A 25,167-nucleotide genomic window follows, 5' to 3' on the forward strand; every position below is an offset into this window, starting at 1 on the left:
GAGAGATGGGGAAGTGTGGGAGCCCTGGCCTTGCAGCAGCCTCATACAAGAATTTCAGGTTTGACTTTTGAAATTTAATAGCTTCCATTTTATATGAAAAATATCTAAGTAATGGATAAGCAGTTAAAAAAAATCCAGTGCCCCTGTTAAAAGACTTGTTAAAAAACCCCAAACACACCTTTAATAGTAACTTAATACATTAACATCCCAGTTCATTCAGTTTAACATAAATTATAAATTCTATTCAAATAGGTCCAAAAACTCATAAACATTTCTTAGAAAACGTTTTGGGAGGTGGAAAAGATGGCTCAAGTTCTGTTTCCTGGTCTATGGAGCTGCTCCCCTGCAGCTTCCAGGAACGAGTTCTGTCCTTCAGTGACACCATGGGAAAGAGTTCCCTGAAGCTTCTGGAGTGCCAAGAGCCAGCAACATTTCAGTCCAATGACAGTACTTAAAGCAAGGAGGTCTTTTGGTCAAGAAAGGCATTCACGGTGTGGGGGAGCTACTGCTCTTCCCTGGCACATCCCAATCCATCATCTCCATCTTCTGTGGGAGCAGCCTTGGCTGCAGGACCCTGAGTGTGTTCAGTGAGGTTGGGGGGATCCTGAGCAACGGGGCTGTCAAACTCCTCTTCTGAGTAACTGCTGGGGAGCTCTGCTGGGGAAAAAAAAAATAAACGAGCAGATAAGATGTCCGGTTTTCGGCTGTTTGGATGGCCTGGAAAGGCCCGGGGTGGCCTTGGGGCAGCCGCGTATCAAAGGAACAGAAGAGGCCTCAGTTCTTTTCTCGGTCTCGGTGTTTATTAATTGTTTATCTAAAAGATTTTCTCTCGGCCCGACAGAGCTCTGCTCAGCAGCCAGCCATGAGCACACTCCCCTCCCTCCGGACAGTCACCTATCTTTATACCCATGGTTACGTGTACAATATTTATCATTTTTCCCCAATACCTTTCACCCTTATTGCCCAGTGCACTTTTAGTAATGACCAATCCCAAAGTGCCACCATCACCACAGAAGATGGAGGAGAAGAAGAAGAAGAAGAAGGACAGGACACGCCCCAATTCCTCCATCTTACTTCTCTAAACCCCCCTGTACAGAAATCCTAAACCCTGTGTCTCACTCTCTAATTAACTGATCCCTTCACCATTCACCCCGGTGAAACCCTCCTGTCCTCATACAGGTGTCGTCTCCTGTGTAGGATCAAAGTCCAGCCCCCAGACACTTCTGGAACATTCCAGGACTCCCGAGCCCCCCAAGGGTGCTCTCGGTGACACCTCAGTGCTGAGGTGCTGAGATCCCACAATAAGACACCATTGCTGTGTTTAACTGATGCTTCCATCACCAGAATCCCAGGCTGTGGCAAAGGCAGCTCAGAGATAAGAGTTGCATTTCACCAGAGCTTGGTACAAGCACCAGGGAGTTTAACCACAGGAAAACTGTGAAATGTGAGAGTTGCACACTGCAGCACTCCCTAGGGAAGCCATCTGTGAGCAGCAGCTCAGGTCCCTGTGGCACAGCAATGGCTCCTTACCCTGGGGCTGCTGCTGGGACTGGCTGAGGCCCTGCAGCCGCGCCTGCCGCCGCTCCAGGGCCAGCTGCCGGTTCTTCTTCATCCGCTCCTGCTGCTCCTCCGTCAGGCTGGGCCCGGGCAGGGGGCTCAGCTCCTCTGCACTGCCAGCCTGGGAGGGGGCATCCTCAGCAGCTGCATCCAGCCCATTGCTCGCCCCTTCTTCTGCTTAAAAAGGGAAGAGGGGCAGAATCAACACTTTAAACCCACAGAGATCCACAACACATCAGTCAAGAGAATATTTTGAAAGCACTTCTGTGTTCTACATTTTGTATTGACAGCTGAAGCTCATTTCATAATTTTAATGGGAGATTTTCTGCCTAGGCCCACATCCCCAATATTGAAAGGGCACAAGTGCTCAGAGCTCACACCCACAACAATCAATGCCCGAGTGCAGAGGCACAGCTCTGTGTGCTGAGTTATCAACAGCAGCTGTGCTTGGAGGGTCAAAAGGAACACGAAATCCAGGCACTCCTTAGGGCCAGGTCATTTTCCTCCCAACACTACTAATAAAACACTGTCCTTTAGAAAGTGGCAGGAGTCCTACAGGAATTCCAACCTTTCAAGGCCAGGCTGTGTGGCACTAATTGAAGGTGGGGATGTCAGGGGATTGAACAGGATGGGTTTTAAGGTCCCTTCCCACCCACACCAACCCAGGATTGTGTGAATCACAAGTCTGAACCCATACATTGAGTACTCAGCTCTGAATTCAGTGTGCTCTGTTACAGAGATATTTACTCATCTGCCAGCACTCAAACATGCAAAGTGGAGGCAAACTTCACCCACCCACAGAGCAGCAGAGCACCCAAGGCCTCTGCACCGCTTTAAGCCTGTGAATAGAAAGGAGAGCTGACAAAAAGGTTGGGTTGCTAATAAAACCTCAGGCTGGGGTGTTGTATTTGACACAGTTCCTCCCCTGCAGGCTGCAGCAGTGCCCTCAGTGCCCCTGGGGCACGCTGGCAGGGCCGTGTGTGGAACCATCGCACAGAACAATCCGATCCCTCTGCAGACGCTGTCGGCAGGAACCACTGGTGTTGCTGTCCGTGGCTGCCTCTGGCTGCAGGGCAGCTCTCACACTGCAGCACAGGCAAGGCAGCCACGTGGCACCAAGGGCACCCCAAAGCCCAGGCCAGCTCTTTGCACTCATAACTCATCCACAACACCATTCCCAAGCACTGCCTGGGCTGGAGCTTCACGTATGGGCAGACAATGCTCTCAGAGAGACTGACAGCAGAAATGCAAAACCCTGCACACATCCTTAGGAATTGTTGGAGATTTTTTCAGAGATGGCTTAGAAAGCAGCTGTGAGGAGCAGATTCTCACAGCCTGTTTCTGTGAACAGCAGAGGTTCTCAGGTTATTTTTAATTACAAGTAAAGGTGACAAACATGAAGGCCTTGAGAGCCTTGCACATCAGAGTTCTCAGGCAGCTTTCTCATAACAAGTGGATGTTCTATCTTTGGCTGTTTTGGGAAAGCAAGAATAATTTTGAGAACCCAAATCTTGGTATTGGAAACATAAGGAGGGGTTGGTATGTTATCTCTGACCTATTGTGAGCTCAGATTTGGCAATATGCATGAAGTGAATTAACACTGTTATAAAAGGTGCCTGATTGATGAATAAAGTGGAGTCGATGCTGACCAATGCAAGGTGGGTCGTCTCCCTCCAAATTCAATATATAGTGAACTTCAATAAGGAATGACAATGAAATTCCCTCCTTTCTGCTGTTAAAGTTCCTTACAAACTACCATGTAAACTCTACTTCCTCTTTAATTAAAAAACTGGTTTTGTCTAATTTCCATTTGACTGGAAGAGACTCCTGCCTTGCATCCTCAGTAAGTGCTGGGTTTTGGTCCTGGCAGAGGGGATTGTCCCAGAGCTGTGTGCCAGCTCTGACAGACACAGCTGTGCCCCCAGCATGAGCAGGCACTGTGCCTGTGAGGGACAGCACCCCTGACTGCACTGCCACTCCTCACACAATAACCAGCAGGAGTTTGTGATTCCTGCCTTAACAGGATCCAAGAGCTCTCCAGACTGCTCATGTGAGAGTGCAACACAAACCTGTGTGCTCAATAACTGCAGGTTTAGGGGGTTTTTTGGAAGAATATTTCTAACAATGCTGGTTAATCCCATTTTCTATTTCCTTTCAGCAGACCATGCAATTTTATTTATTTTCACACACACGTGCAAGTACCAGTTCAGTTGTGCCATCATAAGACTCACAGAAGCCTGGTTTTAAAGCACAGACCTCTCAACAATTTCTTCTACACTAGAGAAGCCTATCATGATCATTCACTTCTGGTCAGTAGGAAGGGAAACAAATCATCTTAAGCACTGAAGAACTGAACAAATAGCAGAGAGAGCATACCTTCGTTATTTTTGAAGTCTTCATGTAAAATAGGAAGATCAAGTCTGATCCGCTTGAGGCAGGTCTGCAGGTGGGACATGAAAAGACTGGGGTTTCATCTGCAGCAGGTTTTTGTGTTCAACTTTGGGAGCATGGGAAAACCACAGCAATTTTACACTTTGTTACTCTGAACAAACACTCTCACTTCGTGTCCATCTGACACACAGACCTCCAGTGCTGGGATCATCTTCCCAGTCCTTCACCCATCACCCAGCCAGGTGAAGCTGAATTCTTTCTCAGTCTTCTTTTGCAGGTTCAAACATTAAAAATCAACCAAACAAAACCCAAACTCCCAACCAGCTCCAGCTGGTTAAGCAACTTGCTGTGGTTAAAGATGGCCTGAAAATGCTGAAGCCAATTCTCTGGAGGATTACTTCAAATAAAGAAAGGTTGTATCTAAATACAAACATTAATACTAGACAAAGCTCTAAATTGAGAGAAATTTATTTAAATAACATTTTACTTCTGAGCAGTATGCACAACCTACATCTTCTTTAACTGCATAATTGATTCCCTAAACCTACTTCATGCACTATTCCAAACACCATGAAGAGCTGACAGATACACATACCTGAACTTCCTTTTTGTTTCCCAAAGACTCCACTACGTCAATAAAATCCTCAAACTGCAGTTTTGGGAACAGTCTGTGAGCCCAGTGCTCCATGTGTTGGATCAGAGTCTTCAGGTCCTCTGCCTGGAGCAAAGACAACAGCAGCTGCTGAAGCTGACAGAGAGGGGAGATGCAGAGGGCAGTGGGGCAGCAGTTCCTGCACACATGGAGCATCTGCAGCCCGACAGTCTCTGCAAAATGGCAGCAGGACCAGTGTGGGGGAACCTTTCCTTCCTCCCCCCACAATCCCTGTGGAAGCTCAGGCTGGGAGAACAGCGCTGACACAAGTTCAGGGGAGCATCTGCATATCCTGTCAAACACCTGCAGGTCCTGAGGCATTGTCCTTAATCCACCAGGGCAGAACTCAGGCTGGAATAAATCCACAGGGGCACAGCTGGCATTGCTCCTGATGTTTAGAATGCAGATACATCAAATTAGGCTGATCTAGGAAAGGTTTTTGTACCTTTCAGCACTACTGCCCAGTTCCTGGGTGCTCCAGCGGTAATGAGAGCACACAAACCAGAGATGCACAGGAGTCCTTGCAGGGTGCCAGGAGAACCATGGAATTGTTTGGGTTGGAAAAGTCCTCAAAGCTCACAGACTCCAGTCACTCCCTCAGCACTGCCAAGGCCGCCAGTAAAACATGTCCCCAAGTGTCACATCTGAATGTCTTTTAAATCCCTCTGGGGACAATCACTGCACAGCACAGGCTGCCCAGGGCTCAACAACACTGCTGAAGAAATTTCCCCTAATTACCAACCTAAACCTCCCTTGGCACAACGTGGGGCTGTTCCCTCTTGTCCTATTGTTTGTTACCTGGGAGAAGAGACCGAGCCTCCCCTGTCTACAACCAACTCTGCAATGATGTGTAAAGGAAAATAAGCTCTGCATGTTGAAGTGCACCCAAAACAATCAGAAAGCTTGTAGAGAAAGTCCTGCTTTCTCTTTGCTCAAGTGCTATGTCACACTTTTTTTAAAAACTTTGGGATTCAAAACCCTGCTTGTATGGACAATACAAGAATCACAGATGGGATATTCTACTTCTAGAGTTGAGGAAAAGAATTTTATTATCAAAATATGGATTTTTTTTTTAAGCATTTCATGTTTGTTTTAAAGTTTGCAGCTCCAAACAACACGAGGGCTTGTTCAGGTACTGCTGGGAAGCTGGCCAGCAAGAGTCCTATCAAAGCTCCCCATATCACATGGGCAGCACTCCAGCAAACCTGCATTCACCTCCCAGGAAACAAAACCCAGCTCTTACCTCGTGCCCTTTGCCCTTGAACTTGACGTTGTCAAACATGTGTCTCAGAGCTGGGAGCCCCCTTTCTGAAGTTAACCTGGGAATAGGAAACGGGGCACTTATTTGAAACCCACTTTCTTCTTTCAATTAACAAGAAAAAAAAACAAAGAAAAAACTCTCACATTTATTGAAACAGCCTAGAGCTTGGATTCTTTCTGTTGATTATAAAGAACTCAGACCAGTTTTAGAGGTACTGTAATCATTTTCTCTCACAACCCTACATCAAACTCAGCACACAAAGAAATATTCTGTATAAAGTTACCTTTGGGCATCTAATCTAGGCCTTGGTCTCTTTAGTGCCTTCTGTTTGGTCACAGCAGAATCCTTTGTTTGGGACTGCTGGTTTCCATCTGGATCTGGGGAAGAAAACAGCATCATTTAAGTATTCAAAGTAATTGCTGCACATTTTAAGTTTCTACTTGTATTTCTGATAAGTGCATTGAGAGTACATCCAACACTCTTATCTCTTCTAAAAGCCAAGTCATAAAGAGTAACTACAGATCCTTGCTGTACAATTATTTGTAGCAACATTTTGTCAGAAGAGTGTGAGTTTTATGAAGATTCCTTTCTGCACATATTTTCATGGATTCCACAAAAAAAAAAAATCCCACAAGCTGGAAAGCATCTCGTGATTAACAATTTAAATTTACGGTTTGTTTTCTGTCTATTTTAATGCACTGAAGTCCAACACCACTAATTTCGATTGCACAGCATTAGAATGGGATTTTTAGGGGTCCCGGGTGCTCACCTCCATTAGCCTGAGCCCATTCTGCATCGTCTCTTCCTGGAGAGGCAGGAGGGGGAAGAGGTGGGAATGTTTCGTCCTCTGTGTTCTCATAATCAGGAAGATCAAACAAGTTGTTCTCTAAAGGATCTAGCATTGCCATAAAGAAGCCTTTTTCCCCTCCTGCAGAAAACAACAAAAGCATTTAAAGAGAAGCGGCGAGGCTGCCACAGAAGCGGATAAACATCAATTATTTACAATATTTACAGATCGTCATACAATTAAACAGCAGATACCACACACAGGATAACACAACCCAGCCTTGCTGAGCCGAATAAAATAAGGGCTTGTGATGTTCCAACTCGCCAAAGTTACTTGGGAGTGGCAGGAATTAACTAAAATAAGTGGATTGCTGACCACAGTGCTTATCCATGGAGCCGCGTGGCACTCACATTCCCCACCAAAGCCTCGGGGGCAGGAGCGGCAATTCCCCAAATTTACAGCGCGCTCACCCACCCCGAAACGCGGGCTGGAGGAGGACGAGGAGTTCCCTTTTCCGGCTGCTCCAGGGAAGCTCACCCAGAGCCCCCGGCGCGGGCTGGCCTGAGGCGGTGGCAGCTGAGGCTCTGTTTCAGGAGCGCTCTCCGGAGCGGGGCTGGCCTGAGGCGATGGCAGGAACGGCTCTATTTCTCTGCTTCAGGAGCGCTCTCCAGAGCGGCCCCGGGCTGAGGCAGCAGCAGGAATGGCTCTATTTCTCTGCTTCAGGAGCGCTCTCCAGAGCGGCCCCGGGCTGAGGCAACAGCAGGAATGGCTCTATTTCTCTGCTTCAGGAGCGCTCTCCGGAGCGGCCCCAGGCTGAGGCAGTAGCAGGAACGGCTCTATTTCTCTGGCTCAGGAGCGCTCTCCGGAGCGGCCCCGGGCTGAGGCAGCAGCAGGAATGGCTCTATTTCTCTGCTTCAGGAGCGCTCTCCAGAGCGGCCCCGGGCTGAGGCAGTAGCAGCTGAGGCTCTGTTGCTCTGTTTCTCCGCTTCAGGAGCGGCTCCGGCCGGAGCGGGGCCGGGCTGAGGGGCCGGGGCCGCCCCCGCGCGCGCTGGCTCCCGCGAGAGCCCCGGGTCTCGCGAGCTCCCGAAGGCGGCGGCTCAGGGGTTTTGGCGCCAAAACGCAGTGGGCGGGGCGAGGCGGCTGAGGCGATCCCAGGGTTATGGAGTCTGGGAATGCTTCGTGTGGGAAAGGACATTGCAGAGCATCTCATTCGCATTCCAACCCTCTGCTCTCGGCAGGACACCTTCCACTACCCCAGCTTTCTCCAAGCCCTGTCTAATTTGGCTTTGGACGCTCAAGGATAGAATAGTTGCTCTGGGCAACCTGTGCCGTGGCTGCACCACCGTCACAAGGAGGAATTTCATCCTAATATCCCATCTAAACCTACACTGTCAATATGAAGGCATTGCCCCTTGTCCTGTCTCTCCAGATCCTTGTAGATGGTCCCCTCATGAACTGGAAGGGCACAGGTCACCCCAAAGATGCTCCAGGCTGAGCAATCCCAGCTCCCTCAGCCTCCCCTGCGGCTCCAGCCCCTTCCCAGCTCCCTCAGCCCCTCCCGGGGCTCCATCCCCTTCCAGCTCCCTCAGCCCCTCCCGGGCTCCAGCCCCTTCCCAGCTCCCTCAGCCCCTCCCGGGGCTCCAGCCCCTTCCCAGCTCCCTCAGCCCCTCCCGGGCTCCAGCCCTTTCCCAGCTCCCTCAGCCTCTCCTGCGGCTCCGGCCCCTTCCCAGCTCCCTCAGCCTCTCCTGCGGCTCCAGCCCCTTCCCAGCTGCGTTCCCCTCCCTGGTTTGAAAGGCCAGGTCTCTGCTAAGGAAGGCAGGAGCCTCTCTTCAAATAGAAAATGCAAACCTCCTCCCTTCAAATTATTATAATTTTGAAATTAAGGAGCAAAGATATGGGAGTAGGAATAACAGTTCTTTATTAGGGAAAATAAAAATAAAAATGCAGGTCAGGGATTCCCGCCCTGGCTCAGCCCAGGACCAGGACAGAGCCATCCTGAGATGTTCTCCAGACAAAGCCTTCTGGGAATTGACAACTGAACAGTTTGCAGTTGTCCAGGCAGGAATAAATACACGGAGCCCTCAGAGGTTTGGCAGCTGTGCACATAAAATGCCATGTAAGGATTTGGGCTGCAGGGACAACAGGAGAGGCTCCAGGCTCCTGTCTCCAAAGCAGTTGGAGCTGTAAATTGTTCTCATATTTTTACAGCTCAGTCCATAGAAGTGTATCTGACTTAAATTATAGTCTCTTTTTTGTTTAAACAAAACTATATAAATTAATGTAAAATATGAATCCATTAAAGGAATTGGTTTTCCCTTATTTCTCTATAAATTCAAATTTGACATACAATGTTTCTGGTAATTTAATGTATTCTTTCTAGTACGGCAAAATCAATTGCAGTTACCTTCTGGTTAAAATTCTTTTAACAGTAAATGTTTAAAACGTGTATTCACAATTGCAACATCTTTTATAATCAAGAATATATCAAATATAGAGAGAACACGCTAATGGATTTTTTAGCACTGAATCAATTAATCTTATCTTTTTAGATATGGCAAATTTCTTCTATCGATTGAGGCAGCTGAAGTATGAAAATTAACACAGAGATTTAATAATAATCATAGATCAAGTGCTGTTAATTTCCAGCACAAAATATTGTAATTGTCATATAAAATTACTGAAAATCAAATATCTACATGATGAGCTCTTTGCATTGAAAATAAGAGTCGCTTTTTGTACTGAAAAATCCTTACAAACAAACAAACAAAAATCAGAAGATCACTTACAATCTCTGCAGAGGACACGGTTATAAAACCCACCATATTTATGCGACTTTGATTAATCAATATTTTTGAAGTGTGTTTAATTAGAATCTGGACTTGATGACCTAGGTGGTTCTTTCCAGTCCTATGTTCCTAATTAAATAAAAAGCAAATGCTGGCAAGCATTGATTATTGGTTTTCCTCAGGAAATGAATAACCAGCCACATGCTGCTAAAATAATAAGTCAGAAAAAAACAAACAAAACACCCCCCACAGGTTGTCTCCATTCTAGAAAACACTTCTGGTTTCTAGTTTAGGTGAAAAGGAAATATTACTGCTTGTTTCTGTTTGATTACTGTAATTTCATTAGGAAAACTGCAGAAAATTAGCACCTTATTTTATATTTCAGTCTCATTTCCTGCTTTGTTACACGTAATATACAGCAAAGCAAATCTGTCAAATGGATAATTGCCTGCTTCCACGCTTGAAGGGGTTTATTCCTAAGGGAGCAGAATTTGCTCGGCAAAAAACCCTTCAAATATTGTGTTGGCAAAGCTGTTCATGCCATAAACCCTCAGCACAACTGCTCCCATTGTATTAATGTAAAGTCACATCCTAAGGATTAAGCAAATTTCAGTTATTTGTAATTTATACTTATTTACATTTATACCTTGCTGATCTAATCTAAATTTGATATTATGCAGCCACCTTAAATTCTAAGCTTTTAGTATATCACAAAGCATTCAAATTGTGCTGTGAGGGCTCTTTTAAATCGGTGTTTCTTGAGGAAAACAAGGTGCAAGGCAAGTGTGATCTCTGTCAGGCTCTCTGTCAGCTCCCTTCAAATAATTTTTGATCCTCTTGGCCAATTTTATTCAAATTCAAACCAGACTTCTTAAATTCCATTGCTTTATGGGACCAATTATTTCCCTAACTTGCTTTGCTAACCACTAAATAGATTAAGAAGTATTAAATCTTGCAAATAGAAGTTTGTGTGCACATGTTTTGGCTGTAAAATATGCGGCTCCATGTGGCAATCGAGTTTGAAAAGTTGGCTTAATTTAGATGCAATTGATTTATATAGTAATTGTGGTTTTCTTTTCATACAAGAAATTAGGCAAAATTTTGGTTTCTATAAGGGGAAAAAAGTGGTAATGAAGACAAGCTTCTTTGTTCCAGTTCTGTTTTCAGAGACAAATTATTTCTATTTTTCCAAGCGGTGGTGAAATCAATAAATCAGAAAATCTCCCTGCTCAGAAGCCTCTCACTGAAATGACAGTGCCTTCTCTTTTTTCTTCACCTTTTCCTCTGTGATTCACCTCCAGAATCACCTGTTTGTACAGCAAAACACAGTTCCTTCCAAGGAGAATATCCAAATTTCCAAAACATGTGTTCTGTTTTGGCTGGGTAAATGCACTCAATTTTTAGAACTAATGCCCTGAAGTCAAACCTCTTTGTTTTACAGACAACAGTACAGAAATTATTTCTGCAGTGGCATCAATCCATATTCCTGTGGATTTATTTCTAGATACAGTGAACCCAAGATATTTTTGGGTTTTGTGCTTTGGTCAAAGGGATTTGAAAAGAGATTGATGAAATCAGTTATTTCACAGTGCAGCGTTCTCAGTGCAAGGATAAAGCACTCCAGAGGAGGGAGCTGTCCCTTAATATCTGGAATTAGATGGAGGGAATATGACTTTAATGGCAAAGCTGTGAATAATTTTTTTTTTTTTTTTTTACTTTAGAGATGGATAAGATTATAGGAACTCTTCAGCATTTTTGCATTATATATAGGGAACCTTGTTCACCATTTCAGTTTCTGTAAAAACATTAATAATTACTTTGATTAAAATATAATTGTACTTTTGCAAGCCACAAAAATTTAAATCATACAGAATTCAGGCTGGTTCTTTATCCACAGTATTCACAGCAGAAATTTTGTTATGGAATTAACTCTGCACTTCTTCTGGTGTCTGAATCAAGTCACTGGAGTATAAAACCTGTTCACTGCTGGACAGATGTTATTCATTCAGGTGGTGTATTCACATGTCATGTATATGAAAAGGACAGTTAGGGAATCTCAGGAAAAAATGGAGCTGCCAAAATAAACTGATTTTTCACTCTTTTACCAGTACCAAGGCACTACCTTCACCTCAGTGCTGAGTTCCTCGGTGCTGCTTCACTTCTCAGCTCACGTGTGTCTGTGAGAGGTTTCATTTAACACATAAGCAAAATTATGAGTAACTGCAGAGTCTTTTCTGCTCCATGTGTCGTGTTTGTTGACAGATGGAGCGCTGTGTGGTACAGAAATGTACAGCAGCAACAGAAAGAATTTCTCAGCTGTGTCAGAAATCAGAAGAAATCTGTAAGCCCATCTCACTGTGTAACTCCCACAGGCCTTAAAAGAGTTTTCAGCTGACTTGTGCTGGATTCAGACATTGAGAAATTAATCTTATAAAGCAACTCAAACTTTAGCAAAGTGCCTTACAGATCTCAGCAGTAGAGGCAGGATTGTAGTGTCACTCTGGTCACGGAAGTCAGGAAGTCAAATGTATGGAACTCCTTTTATCTCCTGAACCTTATCATGTGATTACTGTATGTGTCACAGTGCACACGTGTGTCCAGACTGGCTTTGCTATCCAAACAGGGCCATTGGCTGCTTTAATATTCCATATCCTGCCCCTGAAGATCCACAGCCAAACAGCAGCACCTTTACATTCCAGTTCTCCCTGGTGGAGAGAGAAATGCTGTGGAAGAACACGTTCCACTGACCACAGCAAGGATAAATATACAAATATTGCTCTCAAATAGCAAGGATAAATATACATATATTGCTCTCAAAGCAACTTTGCTGCCTCAGAAGGGCCCACTGGGGCACGGACACCCAGCTGTCCTGCCCGGGGGTGCCTGGGCTGAGTGACCCGTGCTGTCCCAGGTCCAGGACCCTGCCTCTCCTCCGGATCCCTCAGCTCCCCTTGCTTGTAATACTACAGTTCGCACGTCCTTTAGTATTAAGTGGCAGGTCCTTAAAAATATCAGTCCTTTATCGATTTGTGGAAGCAAGTCGATGTTAAAGCAAGGCTCTCTTTAAGTCATCATTAAATAGGTTGGGTTGGAAGGGACCTTGAAGCCCAACCACTGCCATGGGCAGGGACACCTTCCACTATCCCAGGGCGCTCTAAGCCCCGTCCAGCTTGGCCTTGGACACTTCCAAGGGATGGGGCAGCCCCAGCTGCTCTGAGCAGCCTGTGCCTGCCCTGCCCACCCTGCCTGGGCAGGATTTTTGCCGCTGTCGCCGCTGACCCAGGGGCAGGGCTGGGGCAGGGCAGGCTCAGGGCAGGAGCGGCTGTGAGGGCAGCAGCGCTCTGAGGGCAGCAGCGCTTCCCGCGGCCTCGCTCCCCGCCGTGCGCGTGCGCGCGCTCCCAGCGCATGCGCGCGGAGGGTGCGGGCGGCGCGCGCCGGCGCGGTCCCGGCCGGGCACATCCCGATCCCGGGCAGTGCCCGCCGGAGCTCGGAGCGCTCGGAGCGGGGTCCCGCCGCCGCACGGCCACCTGCCCGCAGCCCGCGGGGGCACCGCCGCCAAGGGCAGCTCCCCGCCCGCTTTGCCGCGCCGCAGGAAGTCCCTCGGACCTGTCCGAAGTGGGGCCGCGGCCGCTCCGTCCGCTCCCCTGCGCGCCGTGTGCGGGCGAAGATGCCGAAGAAGAAGCCCGGGCCGATCCAGCTGAACCCCGCTCCGGATGGATCCGCCGTGAACGGGACCAGCTCTGCGGAGTGAGTGCTGCTGGGGCGGGGTGCGGGCCGGGCCGGGCCGGGCGCTGTCCGCGGGGTGCGGTGCTCCGAGCCCGCCCTGCCCCGCACGCCCCGGCCCGGCTGCCGCGAGCACCGCGGGCGGGACTCCCGGTGCCCCGGGCACGGCGGGGGATGCTCGCTGTGCCCTCCGCGGAGTGAGGGGATGCTGCCTTCGGCCATAAACAAACTTCTGTCACACAGGCGGGGGAAAAAAAACTGGTGAAAAAATAGGGGGAAACTTGTATAACTCCTTTCTCCTAGTCCGTAATGGTGTCTGCTGGGCTCTTAGCTTATATAATTACCTAGTAATGCCAAATTACACGTTTGCGATGGCATATTTCATAAACGTTGTGTGTGGGAGAATTTATACTGGAAGCCGCAGATTTGTAGAAAAGGTGTTTTGTTTTGTTTTGCCTCGTCCTTGGCTTTAACCCAAACAATGGTTAGTTTGAGCAGATCTGTTTGTCACTAATTGACATGTTGTGCTGGCTACGGCAGGAGCGTGTGTGGAGAAACAGCTTCGGAGCTGCTCTGTGGGCAACACAAACATGACACTGTAAATGTGGGAAGGGCTGAGCTAATCACGGGGACACTTGTGGGGGAAAAAGCACTGAACATTGGATGGTTGCATGGTGGTGCTGGTGAAGCCTCCGTTGCAGGTTTCTCACGGATGTGGGTGGGCAGGGTGGCCTCGGTCAGGCAGACACAGCCCCGGCACCGCCAAGTGATGAAATGTTACAGCAGGTTTTCATTTGAGGTTCACGGGTCAAGGTTCGCACCTTGATTTTCAGACAATGGTGTCGGGCTAGCCCTTCAGTGAGCCTTGAAAGCAAGGTGTGTCTTGGAGGAGCAGATTCCTGCCCCTGTATGGTCAGCTCGGTCCTCTCCGGAGATGTAAACTGAGCTGCGATGTGCTGTTCTAGCGCGGTGACACAGAGGATGTGAGGCAGCCTTGCAGTGACATGTGCGACTCTTGGGCTTTAAAGTGCTCCGTGTTCGTGTGTGCCACGTTTTCACACAGGCTCAGATCTCCTTTAACCACCCAAACATCTAACAAAAAATCAAACAACCAAAACCAAATCGACCGCAAAAGAAATGTAACCCTGAAACCAAGCAAACACCTCCCGAAAAATAAAAAATTCAGCATCTAGCAGCTCCAGCTGTGACATTTCTAGCAAACTCTTTTGATGATTAACTGAGCGATGAGCTGTTGAAAAACTGTTCTTTGGCAGGAGTTACTGATTGTATCTAAGCATTATGATCTAAATATTACAGAGCTTTTGTTCTGGATTGACAGGGGGAAAAATACTGTGTTTTTGTATTTGCTTGGGTAGCACCTTCCAGTCGATTTTCTCAAGGCAGTTGGTAATATGTTGATTTAGTCTTCAGGGATCCCTGTGCATTTTAGTCTTGTTCTACAGAATAAATCTGATACACCAATCACTTGCTGCTTGTAGTACCTGATGTAAATCACCTCACTCGCAATGTACTCAATATCGTATCTCTTCCCGCAAGAAGTGTCATTAATCTTAAATTGCTTTTACATGTATGGTACTCATTTACTTGTTGGAAGCCTTTGGAGACTCCTGGGAGTGCTGGGTCTGTTCTGCCCTGATGAACTGCCTTGCTTCATTTTCTGCTCCGTGTGTTGATTTGGCCGGGGTTTGTGTGTGTGTCCCCAGACCTGTGATCTGTGTCACACACAGGACCTTATACCCAGCTTTTGCCAGGCTTAGAGGTGGCCAGTATTTTTAAAAGAAGTAGCTTAGTGAAAGTAAATTCAGCAACCAGTTGTCCTATATACAGCCAGGATTAATTAATCATGGAAATATCCCCTCATCCTGCTAATTTTAAGCCCTCGTTGTGAAAGATTTCAAATAGCAAAGAACAGTTGCATCAGAATTTAAAAATGTTTTTGGAATTGAGTTGAAAACAGATTTGTTTTTCATTTCCTTAATCTGTCAGGTTGTTTATTTTCCTCCCCGAGCCTGCTCCGGGTTTTTTCCCCCTTTGGTCAGTGCCTGAATTCCTCAGTCAGGTGTTGTGAGGCTGTTGTGCATGCCGTGCATCCCTGCACTGCCATATTAACACTTCCTACAGCCCCGAGCCTGCACTCGTGGAATTTTGGCAATGTGAGGCTCCGGTTGCTGGTTACAGACACAAACCTGGCCCTCTCCAAACGCCTCCCTGCTCCCCAGACACAGCAAAGCACCGAAGGACTTGGCAGGGCCAAAAGGCAGATTGCGAGCGAGGCGATGGAATTCCTGTCCGTGGGTGCCCCAGGGACCCCGAGGGAAGGGAAGGAAGTTCTTCAGGCCCTCAGGCGATTTTGGCAGCGGCCCAAACGGATGTGCAGGGCCTGGGGAGCTGTGCTGGAATTCTGAGACTTTCTCTGTGTCTCAGGGGGAAGGCTCTGTAGCTCATTAATGCTTTTAGGAACGAGCGCTTCTGACACCGTGACTTCCTGGCAGAAAGGAAGGGGAAAGGGAGGAAATGAAAGAAGGGGCCGGATGATTCAGGATGTCCTGCTTTGCATTTGTGTCCTGTCCTCTGTCTTCATCCTTATTTGGTGCTGGGAGCTCATTGACTGGAGCAAGGGAAAGCTTATTATAGCACGTGCTGTGGGGCTTTAGGAGAATGCAGGAGGCCTGGGTTTCATGTGCCTGGCTCTTCCTCTTTTTTCCTTTCTTTTTCTCTTTTCTATCCCTCTTTTTCCTGACAAAGTAGTACAAAGGGGAGCTAGCGCCCTTACAATTCAAATTCTTGTACCCCAAATATTTAAATGAACATTTCACAATGTTTCTCCCCGACGGCAGATTTTGTTACTTGTAGCTATTACTTAACCACAACATCCTGTACCAATAATTTTTCTCCAGGGCCTTCCCAATCCCTGGCTCTGCCCGGTTGGACAATAGAGGAAACTTCATGTTGTGCCCTGAGCTTCACTTCTGCTTTTGGCACTTCCCATGGTTGCATGGTGAGGGCTGAACCTCTGCCTCAGCTCCTCAGGGTGAAACCAGGATGACACTGGCCAGCTGCGGGTTTAATTTCATTCCTTGGAGCTGCACGGATATAATTGTGCAAAGCTTCTGCAGGGAAAGGGGAAAAAACCCAGCCCAGCAAACCTGAATGAAAATTAATTGAAGGAAAAGTGTTCTGGCTGAATGTTCAGTGTCGTAATAGCCAAAAGAAACAAGAGCAGATCAATCTCCCGTTTATGGATTTGTGTTCCTTTCAAACTTCTAGCTCTCTGTTGCTTTCACTATCTGACAGTTTTCAACCAATTTTGGTTTCTCTGAAGCCAACCCAGCCTCAGAACGTGAAGTAGGAAAAAAAGCAGGTTTTGAGATAATGCCACTTTCTGTATTAGAATAAGTTTTTTGTTCACATGGAAAGAAAGATGCTTTGTGAAGTTCTTTAATTGCATCTTTGAAATTAAAAAAAAAATCAAAGAGAAGGCTCAAACTAACTCCTCTGAAACCTGGCTTTTTACCCTGTCTCAATAAATCTAAACAACTTTCCCAGCTCTGGTGTTAAAATATAAACCTTCCAAAAGTGCCTGGGATTTGATTAAATACAAAAATGACAACAATACTTTCTAAAAATTGAGTGCCACTGACTTTTATATATTTTATGAGCTTTGACACAATGAGATTGAAGTGCGTTTTTTTTCCAAATGCAATTCTTTTCAAAATATAACTGTGTATATGTTTTAGCAACAACTGGTGTCTCCCAAATCAAGCCTGAGCTGTGACCTCTGCAAATCTCAGATGTGAAGTGTCAGCTACAATAGGGAGGTTTGTGTTTAATTAGATAAAAATGAGAGCAAGAAAAAGTAGACAACAAAATTTGCATCTTCTCTGATGTGCTGAAAAGAAATAGGCCCTTGAGAAGGGTTTAAGATGGTGTCCATAGGTCTTTATCACCTTAGGAACTGCATTTCTTTTTAAAAAAGAAAGAAATTCCAAAGCAAACTGAGTAGAATGAAGTAACAGGCACAATGTGGTTTTTCAGGGTTTTCTCTTTTTAAAGCTTCGATTATAGCAACCTGTGCCTTAGAACTGCTCAAGCCAGAGAGCAATTTTGTAAAAATGGGTGACTGCAAATTCCAGTCATAGTTTGAGTATTAATTAATCAGCCTTTTCTTATTGCTGCTGTTTATTCTGGTTAAACTGCATTTAAGGAGGTCCCTGAATGGCTGCTGCAGCTCCCTGTGGCAAAGGAAAGTTTGGGGACTGTGCAGAACTGGTTTGCACTTCAGTATATATTGCAATTTGCAAAGTAAACAGTTGCTTACTTATTGTGCCTCCTGCAATTTTTGGTGTTTTTCAGTGTCTTTCCCAAGGGAGCTTCAGTTTGGGTTTTTGAGGGGTGGAGGGGCAGGCTGTGTCCCATCAGAGAAATGGGGTTTTGGGGCTTTGGGTTTTTGGGCTTAAAGTTCCCATTGTGGGCTCTTTCCCAGTGCATCCTGTTCCAAGAGGATTTGTCCTCCATGGAATAGGTTTTTTTATCAGTTTCTTGGATGTGAGATTAGATAAAAGGAAAGGAAGATTTTCACAGAGTTGCTCACTTTAATGCTGGCAGGGTCATTTCTGCCTTACTTCCTGGGGGGATTTTTTATTGGGGATTTTTTCCCTTTGGAATTCCTTGGACATCAGGGGAGCTTTTTTGCCTGTGTGCAGTGATCTGGAAGATTAGACCCTGGAATTTTATGACTGATCTGGTTGGATTGCAGTTGCATTCAATATACATGTAGAATTACTGCAAGCTTTTAAATATTAAAAAAGAAAAAAAAAGAGAGAGAATCCTTTTTTTTTAATCCCCTACTAATGAAGGATTAATCAAACTTCCAAATACATGTGATATGAAAGAGTGCATTTTAAATTAAAATATACTCATGCACAGCTTTCTTTTTTAATGTGCTTGAGCCTGGCGTTGTCCTTCACTGAATTAGAAATACCATTTTAATGTTACTTAAGTGCACTAATAGAACATGTGATCTGTTATAATAAAATAATGAAAAGTCAGAGCCTGCAGCACCTCACGGACTGGTGCTGAAAAAAGTTCTGAGTGTACAGCAGTAGCACAGAAATTAATGAATTAAGGGGCACACTGACCTGTGCAGCTCTTGCTGGCTGTAGGCAGCTTTTTGTTGACAATTATGGATGTAGGAAGGATTTTAAGACATTTAATACCCCTTGCTATGTTCTGACAGTCAGATTTCAGCATAATGATGGTAATGGAGGAATACTTTATTTTGTATGAGCTTAAAAAGCTTCAATTTAGGGGAGTTAAAAACTGGCTGTAAAAATAAACGTTGCTGAGGAAATGTGAGGAGGATGAGTGGTGAGGGAAGTGCAGCTGTGCTCTGGATCCAGCTGCTTCTCTTGTCCTTGCAGGGAGGTGCAGACGGGCACAGAGGTGAGATTTCACAACAGGGCTTGTGCAAGATCCTGCTCCTTGTGCAGAGCCTCTGCTCTGCTGGCTGAGAGCTCTGAGCCCACCAGAGGATTCTCACTGGGGCCAGGGAAATAAATGATCCCACTGCAAATTTAATTTAATTTAATTATTTAAATTAAGTGGGTTACTTGGGAGTGAGAGCTTGGGGCAGAGTGAGACCATCAACACGAGTGGCAGAGCACAGGGAGATGCTGGAATTCAGAAATTACAGCAATTCCTGACCAGCACAGGTTTTAATGGAGTAATCTCAGGTCTCTGTCCCGAGAGGAACAAATCTCCTGCCAGACCTTCCAGTGTTGTCTCACAGCAAGAGAAAGGGATTGAGAGGGTCTGGGTAAAGCCAACATGTAGCTGAATTATTTATTGGTACAACAACAGTGCTGTTGTTAACCTGGGAAAAGGGGTTTGGAGTTAGCACTAACTTAAAAAAACCCAAATATGAAAATTGTGGGGAATTTACCTGAGACAGAAAATCCACCAGCCACTTTTTAGAGTGGATTTTTTAACGTATTTCACTGTAAACAGGAGAAACATTCTGAAATGAGCTGAGGAAGGAATTTTCTATGAGGTCTGATAAACCTTTCCATCTCACCCTTAGGTAGTTTGTTCCCTTTCAATTACTGAGATCTAAATTTTCCAGTAAAAAAGCTCCTCCACCTTTTTGCCTGTGTTACCTTTTTCCAGCTGCATTTGTTCTCCCACCATTGCCCTGGGGGTTGCCTGGGCTGTGGCAAATGTGCAAATTCCACTGCCAAAACACAGGAATGTCTCTTGGAGGCAGGAATGTTAGCTGGCAAAACTGAATTTTTGGGGAATCGTGTTCTTTCTTCCAAAGACTTGTTAATTTTTAATTTTTTATTCTTTTGAGGAAGCAGTGGATTTCTTTTTCTAATCACTTTTGTCCCTAGAAATTGGTAATCAGATGATTCCTGCTTTGGTATGTGCTCAGTAGCATCCTGAGCACCAGGATGGAGGTATTCCAACAGTGTGGGATTCTTTGGATGAACAAGAATCTTCTTTAAAGCCTCCTTATGGGTTTTTATAAGAAACCCTTGAAAGTTCCTGGCAGCTCTTCCCCCTTTCTTGCAGGGTTTTGTACAACTCAGCATTGTTCTGTGCTTTTCCAGAACTTTTTTTCAGTGTGGTGGGAAGATGAATCAGCAGATTGCAGAACACATTCTTTTTGGAAAAAAAATGTTCTCTTTGGATATAGATATATGAATATTTCTGTATGTATTGGTACATTTGATTAATATATTAGGTAAAGGTTATTAATTTCTTTTGCTAAATGGCCATGCTGACAAATGTTCAGTGTTGTGCAATCCATTCATTTGAAATACAGGCAAGCCTTCCATGCTGGCCTTCTCAGAATCCCAGTTTTGGGGTTTTTGTTCTGTTTTCAGGCAGTTTCTGGCAGTTTCTTTCCCTGTGCTCTGGATGGAGTTTGTCCTGCTCTGCTCTGCACAGAGGAGCCTCAGTTCTAACCCTGGCCTAATTCAGGGCCCTTGAAAGCTGATCCTGTAACTTCATCTTTTTTATTATTGTAGTGGCCCTCAGAGGCTGTGTGGCTGCCACATGGGAGAGTTGGGAAGATACAGTTACAGTAACTATTGCATGTGTTATCCTTTGGTTTTGTCATTATATTTAACTCCTAATTCAGAGACATAAAACAATGGGAATGCAGGCCTTGGGTAAATATATGTGTCAGCTGATGATCAGAATTTATAATTCTGTGTGTCCTCTGTGTTGTGCTTTAAATATCCAATCAATAAGTTCATTTTTCTGTCCATAAGGAAGTTTTAATTGCCCTGTGGTTCCTTTATCCTGATCATGTGTAGTGTTTGCTGGGAAAAATCTGTGGTGCACAGACATGAAATGGAGATGGAGAGCTTGGATTTCTGGAGGTTTGGCTGGAGAATTTCTTAACTTGAGATTACAGAGTTGATTTAGGGCGAATTCTGAATGCAATGGTACAGTAATACCATTTGGACAGAGCAGTGCTTTTGTAATGGTTTTGTTTTGCATGCCTTTTACTAAGAGTACAAGGGATTTTTTTTAATATCCTCTAACACATTGCAAGGATTGAAAACCAACGAGGGTTGAAAACCAGTGTATTTTTCCGAAGCAGACTCATTGCATTTATAGGGAATTTGGGATTTTTTTTGAGTTGATGCTCTGACTGTAAGTTTTGTGAGGCTGCACTGGAGTTAACCCAGACAGACACCTGTGCTCTAAGCTGGAGGACTTCTGGAATTACATTTATCTTCCATGTTATTTTGTGAACTGCTCTTTGCTAAAGGAAAAGTTTAATAAGAGTTTGTCTTGTTGCCCGGGTTTGGCAGAGTCACACAACATAGTAGTCTGTCTTCTCAAAACCACAGAATGTCTTCATGTTCCTAACACTTAATTTCAGCTCCCTGATTGAGGTTGTTCATGGAAATTATGTAGTGAACTGCCTACTTTCTTCTCCAAATTGACAGCTGTGTGGGCTTGGGGAAAGCATTAATGTCACTGTTCTGGAAAACAACCCCCAAGCTTTGTATCCTCATGCGACAGGAGATCTGAAAGTGAAAGTGCTTCTTGGTGCTTTCACTCATGCTAATTGTTCAGCTTGCAGCGCTGATAGTGGTGCCTTTGAACAGATATTTGACAAATTGCTGTAAAGGCTCTCAGATTTTTTTCCTTTTTCCCCTGCCACTTTTTTCTTCTCTGTCTGAAGCAGACTTTGGAGTTGAGTTTTGCTGTAGCCTTTAGGGTTGAGTGTATGATTAACTTAGCGCTAACATTGAATTAAAAAAGAAAAAAAAAGCTCCCAGGGATTTGGAGTACTAACATTAATTAAGGACTTATTTTCTGGTTTTTGTTATGCCATGATGTGCTAGCAGCCTACAAGCAGCATTTCTGTTCCTGTTACTGCCTCCAGGAGAGCAGGTGTGTTCTGCAATGCTCATGCATCTCCTCCAGGAGTGCTTTCCTCAGAGCTGAGGTGGAGCTGAGAATCTCCCCTTGCCTTCTGAGCACCTCTGGGTGCTCCCAGTGCACAGTGTGGGCTCCTCCCTGCCCAGCCTGCAGCAGCAAACACAGGTTTGGTTCTTGCTGCTTTCTTTTCCAGCTTGGGAGGTCACAGCAGTGCCACGGGGGGATGCTGCCCTGGCACAACACCCCCTTGAGCACAGAAAGGAAGAGGCAATGGGAGTTAATAGGAAAGAGCCTCCCTGATCAAATGTGGGTGCAGAGAACTCCTCCTCTAGGGCACCTGGTACCTCATGCTGCCCTTGGGAGAGAGGAGGAAACAACCAGCTTTCCTTGCCCTGAGTGTGTATTTTTTGGAAGTTTCCATTAAGTCAGGAAGGGAGAGATCTCACAGTAATTGTGAGGGCACAGCCCTGAGTGCAGGGTGTTGTGTTCATCCTCCTGAATGAGCAGGGAGGTGTGTCAGATCTCAAGATCTCAGTCCTGAAGTGCTGAGCCACCGAGACCACCTTGGGGGACTCAGAAGTCCTAGAATGTTGCCAGAAGTGTCTGGTAGCTAGACTTTGACCCTACACAAAAGACAACAAAGATGAGAGTTTCACCGGAGTGAATAGTGAAAAGATTAGTTAATTAGAAGGTGAGACACAGAGTTTAAGATTTATGTACAGGGGGGTTTAGAAAAGTAAGATAGAAGAATTAGAGTGTGTCCTGTTCTTCTTCTTCTTCTTCTTCTCCTCCATCTTCTTTGGCCATAGTAGCACTTTTAGATTGGTTATTACTGAAAGTGCACCCAGCAATAAGAATAAATGGTATTAGAGAAAAATGATAAATATTGTACACGTAACAATGAGTATAAAGATACGTGGCTGCCCCAGAGGGCAGACAGTGTGCTCATGGCTGACTGCTGAGCAGATCTCTGTTCAGCTGAAAGAACATCTTTTAGATAAACAATTAATAAACATAAAAACCGAAAGAAGAACTGAAGCCTCTTCTCGTCCTTCGATACGCGGGCTGCCCCAAGGCCACCCCGGGCCTTTCCAGGCCCTTCAAACAGCCAAGAAAACCCGACAGAGGTGTTTGCTGCTGCTGTTCTGTGCGATTCCTCTGTTTCCCTACCAAATGGAGGAAGCAGCTCTGAGCTCCCCGTGGCTTCCTCCCAAGGATCACCCTGGGAGAGCTGGATCCCATCCCTGGTGCAGTTTGGAGTGTGCTTGGCTCCCAGCCTGGCAGCAATAAATGAAATGATCACCTATTGCCTCGGAGCAGCGCTTGGCACCGTGGAGCCCTCAGCTGCTTTGATGATTTCCTGCTTTGATGGATCCCTGGCAAAGCCATGGGGCCTTGACAGTGAAAAACACAGCCCCAGGACTGCAGCAGGTAATGGGGATGAATTTTAATGGGAATCTTTGTCTCTGAATAAAAGTTTTATACAAGATTAAGTGACTCCCGGTGCTCTTTCTGGAGGCAGACACTTGCACAGCAGCATGTTGCTATTTTAGCTGCCAAAGTTCCTGAACATTTTTGTGGTGCCTGGTGATGAACTGTATTCCCTCTTCTGTATTCTGGATGTGCTGGTTTCATTCAGTTTGTAAGACTTCCTGTGTAATGATTTACTTTTCCACCTGTTTCTCTGTGCTTTGGAACTCTCTGTGATGCTTTTACCTGGCCCAGGTGACAGTCCCAGGTACCAGGGGAGTGTTCTTGCTGTAGTTGGAGTTAAAAACTGAAACTTCCAAAGTCCTGCCTCATGGAAACACTCTGAGGAGGTCACACCACCAATTTAAATGACAAAAATGCACCTTCTATTTACCTGTCTGCATTTTAAATTGATTAATATTCAGTCCTTCGAGCAAAGAAGCAGAATGAAAAAAATCAATTGTTTCCTGATGCCTGACATTTAGTTATTATAGTTCTGTTCTTCTCATAAAGCTAACTGGAGATGGTGGTGGTTACACTCTGAACAGTGATTCTGACAATGCATTTGTTGGGTTCATATCTTTAGATTAATTCACTTTACAGTTAGAGAATTGGTCCTGAAAATCTGAGAACTTCATTGCTCATCACTGCAAGTAATGAAATTAGAGTTTAGAACATTCTGGTGATTTTACTGGTGGCCACACGTGGTGGGGAAACCCGAGGTGCTGAAATTCATGAAATCAACACTTTCCCATCTGGGAGAGCCTTTGGAACCTCTTGACTTGTATTCAAGCAGGGACCCCAGCAATAATTCATAATTTCGAGCAAGGAAATGTCTCTTTTAAGTGAATGCCAAGTTAATTTAGATTGAAGCAGGCAACTTATAAAAAAATTAACTTTATCCAGACAAACATTAGACTAAATAGATGTGATAAGTGCTATCCTAGCAAGTATTTTTGTTCTAAAGCATCAGCAGGACAGTTGTTTGTTCCCTCACACCAGCAGTCTGTCTGCTCCAAGTCATGTGCTCAAGCATCTCTGTGTTGTCTCCAAAGCCAAAACCCCTTCTGCCTGAGAGAAAAACTGAATAGTTGTTTTCTTCAAAGCACAGCAAGGAAAGCCTTGGTGCATCCTGTTTCTGTGTCTCTAGTTGGGTTTTTTTTTTTAAATTTCAAATGGACAACCCAGCCTTATTCAGCAATCCTTAAAATGACAGCAAGTTTCTTCTCAAAACCTGTAAATGATAATGAAGATTTGAGTTCTGTCTTCTCACAGCAGTCATTTTCCAGGGTAAAACATGGAGTTTGTGTGCAGCATTTATTGTTTTGGAGTTTATTGCAGGAAAGTGAGGGGTGCTTGGCTTTGCCTCAGCTTTTCTCCCGTGCTCATGGTGTAAGAAGAGCTGATTCAGGTGTGTTAGGAAAGACACACCTCACTTTGACTCCAGCCTGGAATTTGTTTGCTTCACTGGGCACATCTGATGGGGAAAAAAATAATCCAGAGATTAATCACTCAGTTATGCATTTCTGGATTTCAAAAATGTGTTTCTTTCTTAATGATTCCTCTTTAAAACAGAGGCAGTAAAACAGATTAACTTGGATGTTTGTGTAAGCCACGTTTATCTAGCTGGGGGATTTTTCACTGGGGATACTCCAGGATTATTGGTGTGTGATTATACAGGTATAAAATATGGTATGAGGACAGAAGTGATGTTTCTCTTTAAAATATAGCATAAAATAATTTTGTTTAGTGCAGATACTTGGTTTTTAGGGTAGGATAGAGACAGTTGTGGTAGTAGTCATGCATCCCCTCAGCTGACCAGCTCCTCACTGGCTGTGAGGATGTCCCTTTGTACAACAGATTTTCAGAGTGAACATTTTATGAAGTGGTGAATAGAAATAGTTTTGATCATTGGTGAAATTAAATTTTTTTCTAAAGGAAAGTAGTCCCGTTCTTCATACTTCTGAAGAAATAAATTATCTTCCTCAAATTCTTCATCCTAGCAACACTGGATTCCCTGGGAACATTGCATAAATTTGGTGAAGCAAAACAGGTTCTTGCTGTTAAATATTTACTCTTGCAGCAACTTATTGTTGCAGTTGGAAGCAGGGAATTTTAC

The 25,167-nt window shown here is 45.1% G+C and overlaps 2 protein-coding genes and 1 non-coding gene across 6 annotated transcripts in view; 1 reads left to right on the top strand and 2 right to left on the bottom strand.

The window, feature by feature from the left end:
• Nucleotides 1-52: 52 nt before the first annotated feature.
• Nucleotides 53-7,702, bottom strand: TIPIN (TIMELESS interacting protein). 4 transcript variants are annotated; one of them, XM_064722473.1, is made up of 8 exons: nt 7,186-7,702; nt 6,631-6,789; nt 6,145-6,238; nt 5,844-5,919; nt 4,544-4,666; nt 3,934-3,997; nt 1,531-1,734; nt 53-657 (listed from the first exon to the last, which is right to left on the bottom strand). In XM_064722473.1, the coding sequence occupies exons 2-8, from the start codon at nt 6,767-6,769 to the stop codon at nt 503-505; spliced, it is 855 nt and encodes a 284-aa protein (XP_064578543.1). In that variant the 5' UTR covers nt 6,770-6,789; nt 7,186-7,702; the 3' UTR covers nt 53-502. The 4 variants fall into 4 exon arrangements, with proteins under 4 accessions (XP_064578543.1, XP_064578545.1, XP_064578544.1 ...); XM_064722475.1 differs by having other exon boundaries at nt 1,531-1,731; nt 7,123-7,702; XM_064722474.1 differs by having other exon boundaries at nt 53-654; nt 7,123-7,702.
• LOC135452535 (small Cajal body-specific RNA 14) lies at nt 2,533-2,666 on the bottom strand. The gene has a single exon (XR_010441648.1). It is a non-coding gene; the product is annotated as a small Cajal body-specific RNA 14 (non-coding RNA).
• Nucleotides 7,703-12,852: 5,150 nt separating the features above from the next.
• The window catches only part of MAP2K1 (mitogen-activated protein kinase kinase 1), a 33,619-nt gene continuing 21,304 nt past the window's right edge, over nt 12,853-25,167 (top strand). Inside the window, exon 1 of the mRNA XM_064721871.1 lies at nt 12,853-13,181. Within this exon, the coding sequence (XP_064577941.1) occupies nt 13,102-13,181 (80 nt within the window). The 5' untranslated portion in view covers nt 12,853-13,101. The remainder of the gene's footprint in view (nt 13,182-25,167) is intronic.

The sequence above is a fragment of the Zonotrichia leucophrys genome, chromosome 10 (assembly GCF_028769735.1).
Source record: "Zonotrichia leucophrys gambelii isolate GWCS_2022_RI chromosome 10, RI_Zleu_2.0, whole genome shotgun sequence".
Taxonomy (NCBI): domain Eukaryota; kingdom Metazoa; phylum Chordata; class Aves; order Passeriformes; family Passerellidae; genus Zonotrichia; species Zonotrichia leucophrys.

What these genes read in the sequence shown, in the direction of transcription:
- TIPIN (XM_064722473.1), bottom strand. Translation starts at nt 6,769, where the DNA reads ATGGCAATGCTAGATCCTTTAGAGAACAACTTGTTTGATCTTCCTGAT. An exon ending in TCAAGGGCAAAGGGCACGAG is followed by an intron (nt 4,667 to 5,843) that starts GTAAGAGCTGGG and finishes TCTTTGCTCCAG; the next exon opens with GCAGAGGACCTGAAGACTCT. An exon ending in AGACTTCAAAAATAACGAAG is followed by an intron (nt 1,735 to 3,933) that starts GTATGCTCTCTC and finishes TCCCTTTTTAAG; the next exon opens with CAGAAGAAGGGGCGAGCAAT.